The 15,039-nt window shown below is 33.9% G+C and overlaps 1 protein-coding gene across 4 annotated transcripts in view; it reads left to right on the forward strand.

Moving 5' to 3' along the window:
• Positions 1-8,928, forward strand: part of CLHC1 (clathrin heavy chain linker domain containing 1) — a 33,655-nt gene extending 24,727 nt beyond the window's left edge. For 3 of the 4 annotated variants that reach the window (XM_072937734.1, XM_072937736.1, XM_072937735.1), the window contains exons 10-12: positions 2,181-2,380; positions 7,143-7,322; positions 8,625-8,928. In XM_072937734.1, coding sequence (XP_072793835.1) covers positions 2,181-2,380; positions 7,143-7,322; positions 8,625-8,821 — 577 coding nt within the window. In that variant the 3' untranslated portion in view covers positions 8,822-8,928. The remainder of the gene's footprint in view (positions 1-2,180; positions 2,381-7,142; positions 7,323-8,624) is intronic. The other variant, XM_072937737.1, reaches the window with a different exon arrangement.
• The last annotated feature ends 6,111 nt before the right edge of the window (positions 8,929-15,039 follow it).

Below are 15,039 nucleotides of genomic sequence, written 5' to 3' on the forward strand. Positions count from 1 at the left end.
TTATAGGCCCATTCTGCCTCTTAGTTATAAGAATTAAAACTTTTGTGCTGTTCCCTGAGTACATGAATTGGGGAAAGTTCCACTACTTTTAAGGATCTAGAGATGATATAACAGAATACTCAAGGAAATTCACTCTTTTTATTCTTAGCTTCTGTCCCCTGATCTCTGACTGATGACCTGGCCTCTACCACATAGCTATGTGAAAAGTTCTTCAACTTTTCCTGAAGCTCAGCACAAAGCCAGCCCTAAAGCAGCCTGGTTTATAGACTAAACTTGGCTCTCTTATTCATTCTTACCTGGGAAAAGTCTAATCACTTGACCCACAAAGCCTAAATTTAAAAAATGATGCTTTACTGCTATTAATGTCTCCAAATTGCAGATATTTCTCCTAGAAAGGAAAAATATCCTCTGAAATATTAACTTTACAGACCCAATCCTATAAAATAACACTAAATGAATACCATGCATAGCTTTAGTGATTATATATAAGGGCATACTCTTATTTTGACTGTTAAAGATTTACAGTCTGGTTTGTAATCAAATATGCCTTCATTTACTAGTTGAGTGAAACTTATTTTATTAGTCATTTGTATTCTCCAGAGTCAATCTGATCTCAGATCCACTTTGTGAAGTCTCTGAAAGTCAGGGTGGGGAGAGCCAAGAAAGGGGCTTTGGGAGAACAGAAACAGAGTATGATGAGGTGATTAAGGGGAGAAAAGGGGAGGGAGGTTCCTAGGCTCATTTCCCAGCTTGATCCACAGTGCTTGACTACCTCTCTTACCCCCAGGACTAGAATCCTTTTTTTCTTTCCCTTTTTTGCCTTCAGGGCCAATTCCGTTCTTTTGGGGCTTGATCCTCCACCTCCCTTTGTATATTTTTGTTTTTAATCATACTCTTTGTTTCTCATTAGCCTTTTGGAAAGTGACTAGCCAAGACAGAGCGACCTTAGCCTCACCTTCTCTTAGGTGGAGCAGCATCGTGAGGCTGACCACTTAAAATCATGAAATAATGGTATTAATAAGAGAAATAAATACTAAAATACTATTATTTTCATGTTGCTCCAGTATTGCAGTCACTACACCAAGTGAAATGTCTTGTTCAGCCTCAGGAAATGTGGCTGTAGATACCAGAACTTATATTTTGGTATTAAAATATGGAAGTCAGGGAATTACTAAAAAATTGATTTGTACTTGGAAGCTGCCTTGTGATTTTAGAACGTCCTCTCTGCTGCCCACCTCAGCACACACAGAGGGACCTTTATCTCCTGAGTTTTCAGTAAAGAGACATTTTGCAGGAGTTTCAGAATTTCATTTTAATGTTATTGGCATTTTGTTGCATGTATACAGACAACATTATGTGAAATTATTCTGTATCTATTAATTAAAAATATAACTAAAGGGTAATATCAGTACAGCCAGTAATTAGAAGTGATACCTTTAATCAGAAGTGATACCTTTAATCATACCCAAGTGTTCTTGGCTTACGCTGATAGTTTCTAGGTGGTTACTGTCTAGTACAGATGGTTCCTTTTAATTGTGTATGAAGATAGTACACTAAAATTGATGAAAAATTAAGTGTTTTCAGTTGAGCCATCTCAAAACAACTACTTCTTCAGTCTCTCCTAATACAGTTATGTCCTTCCCTTCACCACCCATTGTTTCTTACAAGTCTATAACAACAACAACAAAAAAGCAAACCACTGCTGTCACACGTTCTCTCTTTTTCTTTTAGTACAAATGCTTGCAAGATCTCCTGCTAATTTTGAGCTAAAAGTTTTATCACTATCTTTAGCCAACATTTAATAATTTCTTACATCCTACAGGGTTTTAGAATCTAGATCATTGCAGAGAACATTGAGAGCCTCAATTATAAGATAATTTTTGTTTACCTTTAAATTTTAAATCCCACCAGTCCTCTCAGCAGAGTTTTAACCTTGCTTGTAAATTTTTTAAAAAGTTGAGCTCAGTTTCACCAAACTGACTCCCCCCAAAGGAATACCTGCTGATTGTTGTTGTTCTTATTGTTAAATCTTAGCTATGTTTAACTTCATCAGTTGCCTACTTGGATTTCTTACAGACCATAGAAAAATCCAGTCTAGTGTGCTGAATTTTTAAATATTTCATTTCTGTCTACTCAACAAGAACTCACTAATGTGTTCCCTGTTGATCTGCTTGCTCTAGGCTGACATTTTCTGAGGAGGCTGGGAATGTGATTTTTGATTACGGGGAGCAGGATACTTACAACAAGTCCAAGTGCCTGGCTTTAGCTCAGATTATCTATAGTGAATGTGGTCTGCACAAGAAAGTTCTTCTTTGCCTGTGTAAACAGGGTCAAATTCATGGGGCCATGGAATACATACAACAATTCAAGTTTACTTCTGGTAAGTAGAAAAGCCTACTTATTTGTATACATTCGAATTTCGGACTTGAATTGTAGGATCATCCATGATAGTAGGCAATATTTTCGGTTTACATTATGAAGTTTGTTTTACATATACTGATAAGTAGATTTCTTTTGTAATTTTCAGTGAAAACAGATAAGCTGGAGCTGATTGACTTTAATGCTAACCATTCAAATACATTATGTATTTCCTCAATACATAAACATTTGATAAACTTGAAGATATTTGGACCATGCTACTTAAAGAATTAAAAAAAATAACTTATTTGTAATATATAACGTTCTGATCTATGATAAGCATTAGAAATAAAGGATTAGTGAAATAATGTTTATTTAAAAATTTGAAACACCTAGGTTGCAACTGGGTTGTGACCTGAGAAAATTGTGGGCCTTATGATGACCCTAGTTGAATGAGCTGATCTCTTATTATGAATCTAGTTAATGTACAGGCAGTCCTGACATATCCCCATATCCCAGACCTGTGTCAATCCTGATTTTGCAAGCTGTTTACTCCAGTTCTAAGAAGTTGCAAAATGGAACAAAACAGCACTTTTAGGTCACATTTTTCCAGGAAAAATGATCCTTTAGGATTACTGAATCTGATCACTTTCAAAGAGTAAATTGACTTTTATTTAGAATTTATTTTTTAAGTTATTAATTTCTTCATTCATTATGTAACAGCATGCCTGCTACCATTAGTGTAATAATAGCTAATAGTTCTGCTTTTTATATGCATTAGCTCACTTAATCCTCATGTTAGCTCTATGAAGTAGGTTTTGTTATTATCCCTGTTTTATAAATGAAATAAAACTGTGTCCACGGAGAGGCTAAGGCACAGAGATAGAAACAATTTGCCTGTATACACAGCAATGGAATAGAATATGTCAGTTACGATACAATATGTATGTTGAATAAATTATATATTTTATTATTATTATCTAAACTATACAGATTCAGTTTCTGTATTCAGTATTATTTTTCCATAGAATTATTTTAGAGTTTAGACATGGAACGTTTTAATTGCCTTTAGAATTTTTATTGAACGAAGTGTGAAGATTTTTTTTTTACTTGCAAAATTTGCCTCATGTGAGTACATAGAAACAAGATTGACTCGGGGGTGAGGAGAGATGGGTTTAGCTCAGTGGTAGAGCGTGTGCTTAGCATGTATGATGTTCTGTATTCAATCCCCAGAACCTCCTTTAAAAATAAATAAATATAAATAAACAAATAATTGTTTAAAAGATTGACTCATTATTGTATTATTCTGTAGTGCATTACACTATAAAATAATTAAATATATAGTCAGCCCTCCGTATCCACGGGTTCTGCATCTGTGGATTCAACCAATTTCAGACTGAAAATATTCAAGGAAAAAAAATTCCAGAAAGTCCTCAATAGCAAAATTTGTATTTGCTATGTGGTAGCAATTATTAACATAACACTTGCATTGTATTTACAACATTTATTAGTATTTACATTGTATTAAGTAATCTGGAGATGATTTAAAGTGTATGGGAGAATGTGTGTAGATTATATGCAAACACTATGCCATTTTGTATAAGAGGTTTTTTATATAAGAGACTTGAGCATCCTCAGATTTTGGTATCTGCAGGGAGTCCTGGAACCATCCCTGTGGACACCAAGGGACAACTGTATATTATAATAATTTAAGAAATAATAACACTACTATATAATTAGAACCTTGATATTTATCCACAGGATTTATTTAACATAACATCATAAAGTGAAAATAATTTTAAACACAACATCATAAAGTAAAAATAACCTGAGAAAAATTAAACTTAAAAGGTAGAAAAATGTTGGGAAAATTACTTTGTTTATTTTACTTTTAAATGAGAAACAACCACAGCTTTCCAAAGTATCATCTTTGGCCTCGGGACAGATTCAGTTTGTTAATACCTTCTGGTTTCAGAAGAAAATGTTCTCTCTCAGTTTTAGACTATCAGCTTTACATTTACAATTCAAAGAAATAAAACAAAAACAGTAAAGTCCTAAAAAAGTCTTCTGTTCCAAAAGCATAGTTCTGACTAACAGAACATGTGTTTTAGAAGTAAAGATTCTTTTTGTTTTTCCTCCTACTAGTAATTTCTAGAATACAGCCTGAAATGATTTGTTTGTTCACCTTCCTCGATATCATAAAACAAGTGAATGTACCCTTCTGGGCACAGCCTAGAGCTGGAATTCTAGAATCGGAAGCTAAGAAATACTCTAGAAACTGAGTTATTCTAGATCGGAGGCTCTCAAACCTTCTGGTCTCAGGTCTCCTGTATACCTTTAAAAAAGCATTTAAGATCCCAAAGAGCTTTTATTTATGTGGGTTCTATCAGTTGATATTTATCCTATTAGAAATTAAACCCGAAAAGGTTTTTTAAGTACAGTTCATGTACAATACTATGTAAACTACAGGTGTGCAATATAGTGATTCACAACTTTTAAAGCTTATACTCCATTTGTAGATATTATAAAATATGGGCTGTATTCCCCATGTTGTGCAATATATCCTTGTAGATTATTTCATACCTCATAGTTTGTACCTCTACTCCTATATTGCCCCTCCCCTCTTCTCTCTCCCCACTGCTAACAACAAGTTTGTTCTCTATATCTGTCAGTCTGCTTCTGTTTTATTATATTCACTAGTTTGTTGTATTTTTTAGATTTCACATATAAGTGATATCATACAGTATTTGCTTTTCTCTGACTTATTTCACTTAGTATAATGCCCTTCAAGTCTATCCATGTTGGGGCAAATGGCAGAATTTCCTTTTTTATTTATTCATTTAAAATAACAATAAACCCATTATGTGTTATAATAGATAAAATATTTATATGAAAAATAACTTTTCCAAAATGAAACAATTTCAGGAAAAGAGTGAGGTAGCTTTACATTTTTCCAAATATCTGTCATGTCAGGCTTAATAGAAGATAGCTAGCTTCCCATATGTGACCCTATATTCAGTCTGTTGTAGTATGTCATGTAGCTTCTGGAAAACACCACTGTATATTTGTGAAAGAATGAGTATGAAAAAGGCAAATCTTAGTATTTGTATGAAAATAGTTTTTACTTTATGGACCCTTTTTTAAGAACTACTGTTCCAGGTGTTTTGAGTTAAACAATACTGGCGTTGGTATATAGACCCTTATGACCTTATTAAAACAGAACATACATGAGATAAATGATGAGTATAATATGTTAAACCAAGGAGTAAGGGAATAGATTCTGAAGTGTTGCAAGCAGAGGGGGAAGGTCATAGGATTTGAACTTGTGTCTTTTCTGATTAGTCAGAGACCATATCTTGTATATAAGTCAGTAAATATAGGTTAATCAATTCATGGAGAAGAGTATTTGAATACCTGATTGAATGAAATAGATGAGTGAGTTATGAAATGCTGCTGTATAAATAGCTTTACCTTAGTGGAGGCCAGACTGAATGACCATAAATCGTAAATTTCTACCTCTTCTCCAGGGAAAATTTTAAAAATATTTGACTTCATTGATATTGAATTATATCTGCTGTTCCTTGCTTCATCTTTTATCATTTCTCTTTGTCTCTCTCCCTTTGTCTCTTTATGTATGTATGCATGTATGTATATATACACACATACTGTTCACACACACATACATATTTATTATTTTGAAGGAGCAGTACCATTGATTGAAAGATCCTGGACTTTGGGGATCAGAACTGTTCTGCTTTAGACTATGTGTATAATTCTGGGAAAATTAACTTCTCTAAGTCTGTTTCCTCACTTGTAATGTGAGAATAATAACTGACTTATACTGAAAATTAAATGTAGTGATCTAATATATGTAAGTTCCCAGTACAATGAATATGTGTTTAATAAATACTAGATTACCTTATATTACTTTTCAGAGTGTAATTATGTTAATAGTAGATCTTGAAAGGCTCTCAAAAATTACTCTGAAAATTACTTCTGTGTGGCCCAAGAAGAATATTTTTATTTTAAAAAATTTAGGAAGTTAACACAAAGTTTATAAATTTAAGAATATGTAAATCATGATTGTAGCTTTAGATTACATCAGTGGTTAGCTAGTAGATTAAACCATATGAAACTGCTTTTCTTTGGAGTCAAAAATGGTCAAATTTAGCCAACTTCATATGGCTCAACCTCTAGCTACTTGAACTAGCTAATGACTTCTTAAAATCTTCATTTTTGAGTTTCTAAATACTCATATTTTTAGGGAAAAATTATTGAACTCCTTTTCTGTGCAAGGCACAGAAAGAAAAATATTATATTCACTAGCAGTTGGCCCCCAAATGAGCAACAAGATGTAGACAAACATAATGTAGCATTATATAGAGCCTAGAAATTGGAGGCACCAATTCTAGCAGTTTAAGATGCAAAAACAGATCCAAAAGATTAAGTGACTGATGGAACTATGATCAGAATTCAGGTTTCCCGATTGTCAGTCTGGCCCTTTTTTATTACACCACATCTCTTTCCATGACAGTTCTTTGTTAAATTTTTCTTCCTGGTACTCTTTGCATAGGTAGTTTTCCTTTGTGTTTTGCTATGCTGAGCATGATTTTTTTTTTTTTGATTGCAGATAGTAATGTTGAAATCATTGAGGGTTTTAGAAGGATTGGAAAAAGAAGTGTTGATTGGCAAGAATAGATATTAGCTAGTTGATGTATCGTATTAGGATGTTGACATAGTTTTTAGTAGTTTAGTAGGACATAGTTTTTCATTTCTGTTTTCAGATGACCTGATGCAGCTAATAAAGTTATGTCCCCACACTGAGTTAATTCAGTGTCTCACTAAAGAATGGAATGGGAAACCACCATCTTTATCTTTTAGTCTTGTTATACTTCATCTGTTCTTCGTAGACATGAAAAAAGTTGGCATTAAGCTACTTCAAGAAATAAATAAAGGTGAGAAAGGTAAGTAGAGTAAGATGAAGAAATAGTAATGGGTTATTTAGGGAAAGGATCAAGATTATTATGTTTAACTCTGTCTTCCTAAGAGTTCCTTCTTGGCAAGAGTTAACTTGAGTCTATAAATGTAAAAACTAACATGTCAATAATACTCTTTTGGCAAAGTATATATTTCTTGAGAGGATTAGGATAAAGAGAGACTCTTTATGAAGCTTCAGGGAAACATCATAATAATTATAATAATTAAGACTACTCTAAAAACTTTATGTATATTAACATATGTGTATATATAGTAATTTTTTTGTATGTTTTAGATGGTATTTAGACAAACTTTATATTTTTCACTCCTAAACCAAGTATTTACTCTGAATCTAACTCTGCAGTGGGATCAAGAATAAGTAATTGGATCTCACTTTTTCCTTTCCTTGCTCTAATTTAATATAAAAACTTGAGCAGACAACTTGATTTTAAATTAAGAATGAATAGTAAATAACATGAAATATTTGGGAAGATAAATTAGAAATTGTCATTACAGATATCAGATAAAACACTGTATTTGATAGAAAAATAATAATCATAGTCATAGAAATCATAGAAATAAAATAATAATAATTATAATATCCTAAATAGAGATCCTCTTTCATCAAGTATTGTAAGTAATGCAGGTAATAGATAAATGAGTTTCATAAATAGTCCCAAAGAGGGTCACCATACTTGATTTTCAAAAGTAAATAATATCATTAGTTTTCTTTAATAAACAAAATTCTTCTTTTATTTTCTTTAGAAAAATATTTGTTATGGGGGCCCCATCATTAAGAGGTCTCTGTCTAGAGATAGGATGGAGGTTTTGCCAAAGAATCTTTAAACGCTGAGGTTAGCACTAATAGGGTATTTATAAAAGTGTTTAAAGGATCATGAAAACTTGACCTATAAGCCCTCATTTATTTGATAGTTTCTACTGGTATCTTATAGACTCTGAATAAGGCTGAGTTCACATTCTTAACTTTCTGAGCTCCCTTCTAGCCTTCAATATCTGCTAAACTTACCAAGAAGATGACTGGAGGAGTAGAGAATGTGAAAAATGGTAGAGGGTTGAATTGAGGCATGAAAAAGTTAGTGGAAAAGCAGGAGGAGAAAGAATTAACACTTGAGTACTTGCCGTGAGCTCCACTAAGCACTCCACCTTAAAACTATAGGAATCAGGTCTAATAGTAACTGAGTTGAAATGATCTTTCTATTTTTAAAGAATAGCTAAGTATGGATTATCAAATAAGGGCTATACTATAATACTGTATTTTATTTCCTCAGATGCAGTTGAACATTTTATGATAAAGGATCCATTTTGCTCCCTAGAAAAATGGCAAGAAGTGGCAAATATATGTTTACAGAATGGTTTTGACAAATTATCTAATGACATCATGTCCATTCTACGATCTCAGGCTGGAGTTACAGAAATTTCTGAAGAGGATGATGTAGTCAACTTAATGCAACATGTATTTTGGTAATTCTACATCTTAACCAGTTGAGGGAGCCTGTACAACATTTTGTGTATATTGGTTGGGCAAACTGACTTTGTCATAACTAACATAAATAAATCTAGAGTATGAAGGTCTCAGAAGCAAATCATGCTTCTTTTGTTATGATGACTTTTAGATTTCTTTTTTTTTCCTTAGTAATATTTTCTCTTCTTTATTGTAAGAATACAGTATATGGGACATAAAACATACAGAATATGTGTTAATTGACTTTATGTTATCAGTAAGGCTTCTGGTCAACAGTAGGCTATTAGTAGTTAAGTTTGGAGTGGTTAAGGTTATGTGCGGATTTTTGACTTCTTGGGGGTTGATGCCCCTAATCCTCATGTTATTCAATGGTCAAATGTATTTTTGAACCAAAAGCATCAAGATCATTTGGGAACTTGTTGGAAATGCCAATATTTAGATCCCATTAAAAACAGCTGGGATGGGGCCCAGCAATCTGTTTAAAGTCTTCAAGGTGATTCTGGTGCACTCTGAAGTTTGAGGAGCATCCCCAGCCACTCCCTAATGAAGCTAGTCAGACCTTCACAGTGACACTGCTCTGGGTCCTTTATAGAAGGCGTCCATTTGAATTTTTCACATTTTTATTTCTTCCTTATTTTTAAAGTTATTCATGTGCCAAAAGATAAGTTTGCAGTCGGGAGATAGTGCATTGTATAGCGAAAGATTTAAAAAGATTTATTTAAAAAGAAATGAAAAGTAAAAAAAAAAAAGGAAAAGTACATCCTCAAGAATGGGAGGTGGGCTGATCCAAGGAAAGAAAAAGCCTATATTTGTTCTTGAAATATTTATACCATTGCTTCCTTTTTTTCCATATGGTCATTTTATATATTGAATGTTGATAAAATCCAAGAATATAATTTTGTATAAATCTCAGTTTAATTTACCTAAGGGCATAAGTTAATGTCTAGATATATTCCCTTCTGGTGATCTAATTTGATAGCAAGAACTGAAGCAGGTGTGAGTGATATTCTATCTGTTGACTGATTTCCCAAATACCAAATGCTATTAGCCTGACTTTTAACAAGAAAGGCAGGATGTCATTTCAAGGTTAGACTCACTGGCAAAAACCTATAGTACAGTGATTTTGTGCTACTGATTCAAAGATGTGTGCTATGCTTTGGTATATAGAAATAGCAAATGTTAGGCTTCTACTATAAAACTTGGGAATTTCAACATGTCCTTATCTAGAGAGAGAACCAGCCAAATTTTGCAAAGATATAGACCTGAGATACCCGTAGGCATGGAAAATGTCGTAAGAAATGGTTTGGGATGATTTCAAGAGTCTGAATAAATTTTTGATTGAAGACTCAGAGTTCTGTGTCATGGACAGGTGTGATATTCAAAATATTTAATGATCAGAATGGCTTGGGCACTAATCAGACAGAACCCAACTAATCAAAACACTTTTCAGCCCTTATGCCTCACCAGAGCATACCAGCTGCCTTTCAGCCTTGACCATGGAATGTGGTAATAATGACCTACTATTAAAATAAAAGAGCCTAAGTTTTTCCCTCCTAAATTTAAATTGAATATAAATTAAAATTTATATTTTATGGTGGAAAGAATGTGAACTTGTTAATCAGACAGTTTCATGTTGAAATTCTAATTCTATCTGTTATTCTTTGTAAAATATGGACAGTAATACCTCCCCTAAAGATTTATTGTAAGGATTAGTTTTTTATATATATATATGTGTGTGTGTGTGTGTGTGTGTGTGTGTGTGTGTGTGTAGTATAAGTATATACTATAATGGAAGAACTTAGTAGAAGATAACTCTTTGATGTAATGGGTCCCAGAAACACATATTCTCTACTTGGTTTGTACTTACTGAGTTCCACATATCTATCCATTTGTACTTGTATAATTATCCCTCTTTGGAGTATTTGGTATAACTTACCTTATTGCCTGTATTAAGCTGTCTTGTTTACACTAATACTAGGAATGCTAGGCTTACTGTTCAAATTCAGAAGAGTTCTCAATTTTTCCATGTATTGCTAAACACAGTACTGGATAATTATAATTCAGTTTTCTAAAACGTAATATTTTTTTAAAAATTGGGGGAGGGAAGATAATTAGGTTTATTTATTTATTTATTTTAATGGAAGTACTGGCAGTTGAACCCAGGATCTCATGCATGTCTAAGCACGCGGTCTGCCACTGAGCTATACTCTCCCCTCTAGCACGTAATGTTTTTTAAAGTAATACTTGTGCACAATTTAAAAAGCAATAAAAGTTCATAATATTTTTATATCCTGTCTTCACATTAGCTGTAATTTTTGGAAAGAAAAGATGAAGGATGCGAAAAAGAAAGGGAAGGAGAGAGGTTATTTCAGTAGCATTGTTTTTTTTTTTCTTTGGAGGGCTAATGCACTTTTATTACTTTTTAATTTTAATTAAAAAATTTTGTAGAGCTTTTAAACATTATTTTCCATTTACAGTTATTATAAAATATTGGCTATATTTCCTGTGTTGTACAGTACGTCCTTGAGCCTCTCTTACACCCAGTAGTTTATACCTTCCACTTCCCCATCCTGTATTGCCCCGCCCTATATATCCCCTACACTGATAAACTCTAGTTTATCTGTGTCTGCTTCTTTTATGTTATATTCACTACTTTTATTTTTAAAATTCCACATATAAGTGATAACATACAGTATTTGTCTCTCTTTGTCTAATTTATTTCACTTAGCATAAAGCCCTCCAAGTCCATCCATGTTGCGGCAAATCGCAAAATTCTTTTTATGGCTGAGTAGAATTCCATTTTATGTATATATGTATATATATATACATGCACATATATATATACCACATCTTCTTTATCCATATTCATTTGTTGATGGACTCTTAGGTTGCTTCCATATCTTGACAGTGGTAAATAATGCTGCTATGAACACTGGGGTGCATGTATCTTTTTGAGTTAGTGTTTTTGTTTTTTTCAGATATATATCCAGAAGTAGAATTGCTAAATCATATGTTAATTTTATTTTTAGTGTTTTTGAGAAACCTCCATACTGTTTTTCACAGTGGCCTCAATTGCATTGATTCTTAACGTATCAGCAACTTAACACCTTTTTTTCTGTGATATTTGTATGATTGATAAAAAGCTACTATGTTTCCCTTTACAGAATTTGGAAAAAAATGAGTTCATGAAAGCCAGGAGGATGAAGTAGGTATATAAATCTGGAAAAAGCTTGAAACAGCAGCTGTTGTTGTTTGCTTTTGGTTTTGCTAATTTTGCTTTGATTTTAAAATGATTTTCCTCCACTCACTATTATTCTTTGTTAGCATTCCATTTGGCAGTTTTCCCAAGGAAAGTGAAATTTGTCAAGTGAATATAAATTAAAATGCCTGGAGACGGAGTTGGGAAAGGAAGAGCAAGAATATAGTCAGGGGGGTATAAAATCAATAAACAACAAGATCCTACTGTGTAGCACAGGAAACTGTATTCAATATCTTGTAATAACCTATAATGGAAAAGAATATGAAAAAGAATATCTATATATCTGAATTACTTTACACCAGAAACTAACATAACATTGTAAATCAACTATTCATTAATAAAAATAAATAAATAAAGTCAAGTGGGGGAAGAAGTTTAGTTGGGAGCTATACAGGGCTTGGAAGTGGTAAGAACCTCCCTATAAGCTGCACTGAAGAAGATCCAACATGAGCCTCGTGGCATCTCTACCACAATCTAGCTTTGTGTCCTTTTCCTCATGAGCTTATTTTGTCAGGATAATTCCTCTGGTCATTTATAAGTCAAAAATTTAGTAATTTCGCAGAGATACAAATGATTTCCCAGTGCTTTGTGACCTGCCTAAATTTTAAATACCAAGACTCAATCTCAGTGTCAACAGCACATTCTGAATACCTGTTTCATGTTTGGTCTCTGCTGCCAAGATTACAACTTCATTGGGAAGATACAGCATATTTAAAAAATAGCTAACAGTAATTCCTTATCGTATCATTTAATATCCAGTCTGTATTCAAATTTTACCAATTGCTGAAGAATGCCTTTTTACAGCTGAGTTCCAGTTAGGCTCTCACCAAGGTTCATGTGTTCTCTTTGGTGGTTGTGTCTCTGCATCTAGGGTATTCCTCCTCCCCTCTCTGTTTTTCTCTCTTCCCATGGGCTGGTTGGACTGCTTGTTGTTACTGGGAGTGTTCCACATTTTAGGTTTGTCTGGTTGCTTCCTTATGGTATTTTTTAACTTGTTTTTCTATTTGCCATATTTTCTATAAATGGAAGTTAGCTCTAAGGACTTGACTAAACTTAGGTTCAAGTATTTTGGCAAGGGTACTTCATAGGTGATGTGAAGTATTTCATATTTCATCATATTATTATGCACGAAATGGTTGTCTCAGGTCTTTGCTTTTTGCGATAAAGTCTAAAGTCCTTAACGCGGACTAAAAAACTCTGCATAATCAGAATTCCAGCTGCCTCTCATCTACCATATTACTCATTACTTTGAGCCAGACACTTGCCTTTTTCTGTTCCTCTTGTAAGGGGCTTGAAAATAAGCCATTTCTTTTACCTGGAAGGCTCATCCCTTTTTTTCACCTAGTTAATAATTTCTTTTACTTCAGGTCTTACCTTAGTTAAAAATTCCTCAGGGAACCCTTTTATGACTTCCTTGATTATGTGACTTTCCTCTTTTCTAGGCTGTTTATTGCCATTATCATGGTTGTAGTCAGGGACAATAGGTTTTATTGATCCTAGGACACTTGTTTAAGGTGTGGGAAGTGGGGGAGGATTACTGTGTTAGTTTTCTAGGGCTGCTGTAACAAAGTACCACAAACTGAGTGGCTCAACCACAGAAATTGATCGTGTCACAGTTCTGGAGGCCAGAAGTCTGAGATCGAGTGTCGGCAGGGTTGTTTCCTATGGAGGACTGTACAGGAATAATCGGTTCCAGGCCTCTGCCTCTCTCCTTGGCTTAAAGGTGGCAATCTTCTCTGTATCTCTTAATGCCATCTTCCCTCTGTACATGTCTGCGTCCAAATTTGCTCTTCTTACATGTACACCAGTCACGTTAGATTAGGACCCACCCTAATGACTTCATTTTAACTTTGTAAAGACCCTGTTTCCAAATAAGGTCACATTTTAAGGTACTGGGGATTAGGGCTGCAGCATGTGAATTTTGGGAGAACACACAATTCAACCCATAACAGTTACCATTATATCAGCAAAATCATACACAGTACTGGGTACAAAGTAAATTTCAATACTTAATACCAGGCTGGACCCAGTATCTTTCAGATTTAATGCTGATCTAGTGAATTAGTTGTACTTTATTTTTTTTTTGGTAAATTTTATTGGTATATAAATATACATCCACTCATTAATATATTCTGAAAAATGCGTAAGTTATAACTGTAGAGCTCAATAATATTTTACAACGTCAACACATTTGGGTAACCAACTCCCAGATGAAGAAAGAGAACATGCCTGGAATCCTAGAAGCCCCTTTCAGTCACTATTATCCCCCTTCCAAAGAGAGCCACGATCCAGACTTCTCATACCTTAGATGACTTTTGCCTGAATTTGAATTTTAGATAACTGAAACTGTAGTGCATTTGTTTCTGTGTGTTTGGTTCTTTAGTTCTTTATTGTTTCTGTGATAGTTATCCATGTCATGTGCAGTTGTAGGTATTCATTCTCATTGCTAGTTAGTATCCCACTGTGTAAGTAGACCACAGTCCCAAACAAAAGTCTGCTCTCCAGTATCTATAGAACCTTGGTCCTACTGTGTGAGATGACTGAGATGTTTCACAATCAGACATAGGGAGATCTAGGGACTTTTTCAAAGGAGCAATTGTGGTAGGCTCCAGGCAATTTTGTCATGCAGGATTATGGACTCAAAATTACCATATCAGAAGCTGGAAGTGTAGATTTGATGAGAGCAGTCTTGATTTTCAGAGGACCATGTAGGCCAAATAGAACACATCTACAGACCAAACTTGACCTACAGGCCACCAATTTAACACCTTTTTCCTAAACTCACGAGGCCAGATTGAATTTCTTGTTTCCATTAACTTTGAAGCCTTTGGGGTGGATAAAGGAAGTAAAGTTCTACCATGTTTTCTCATTCAGGAAAAGCTGCTGCAGAATGCCTAATTTACTAATGGCAACAGAAGGCAGGATTCTTTAACCTACAAGGTAGAGCTATTGCATGTATCAC

Source organism: Vicugna pacos, chromosome 15 (genome assembly GCF_048564905.1).
Source record: "Vicugna pacos chromosome 15, VicPac4, whole genome shotgun sequence".
In the NCBI taxonomy this organism is placed as follows: domain Eukaryota; kingdom Metazoa; phylum Chordata; class Mammalia; order Artiodactyla; family Camelidae; genus Vicugna; species Vicugna pacos.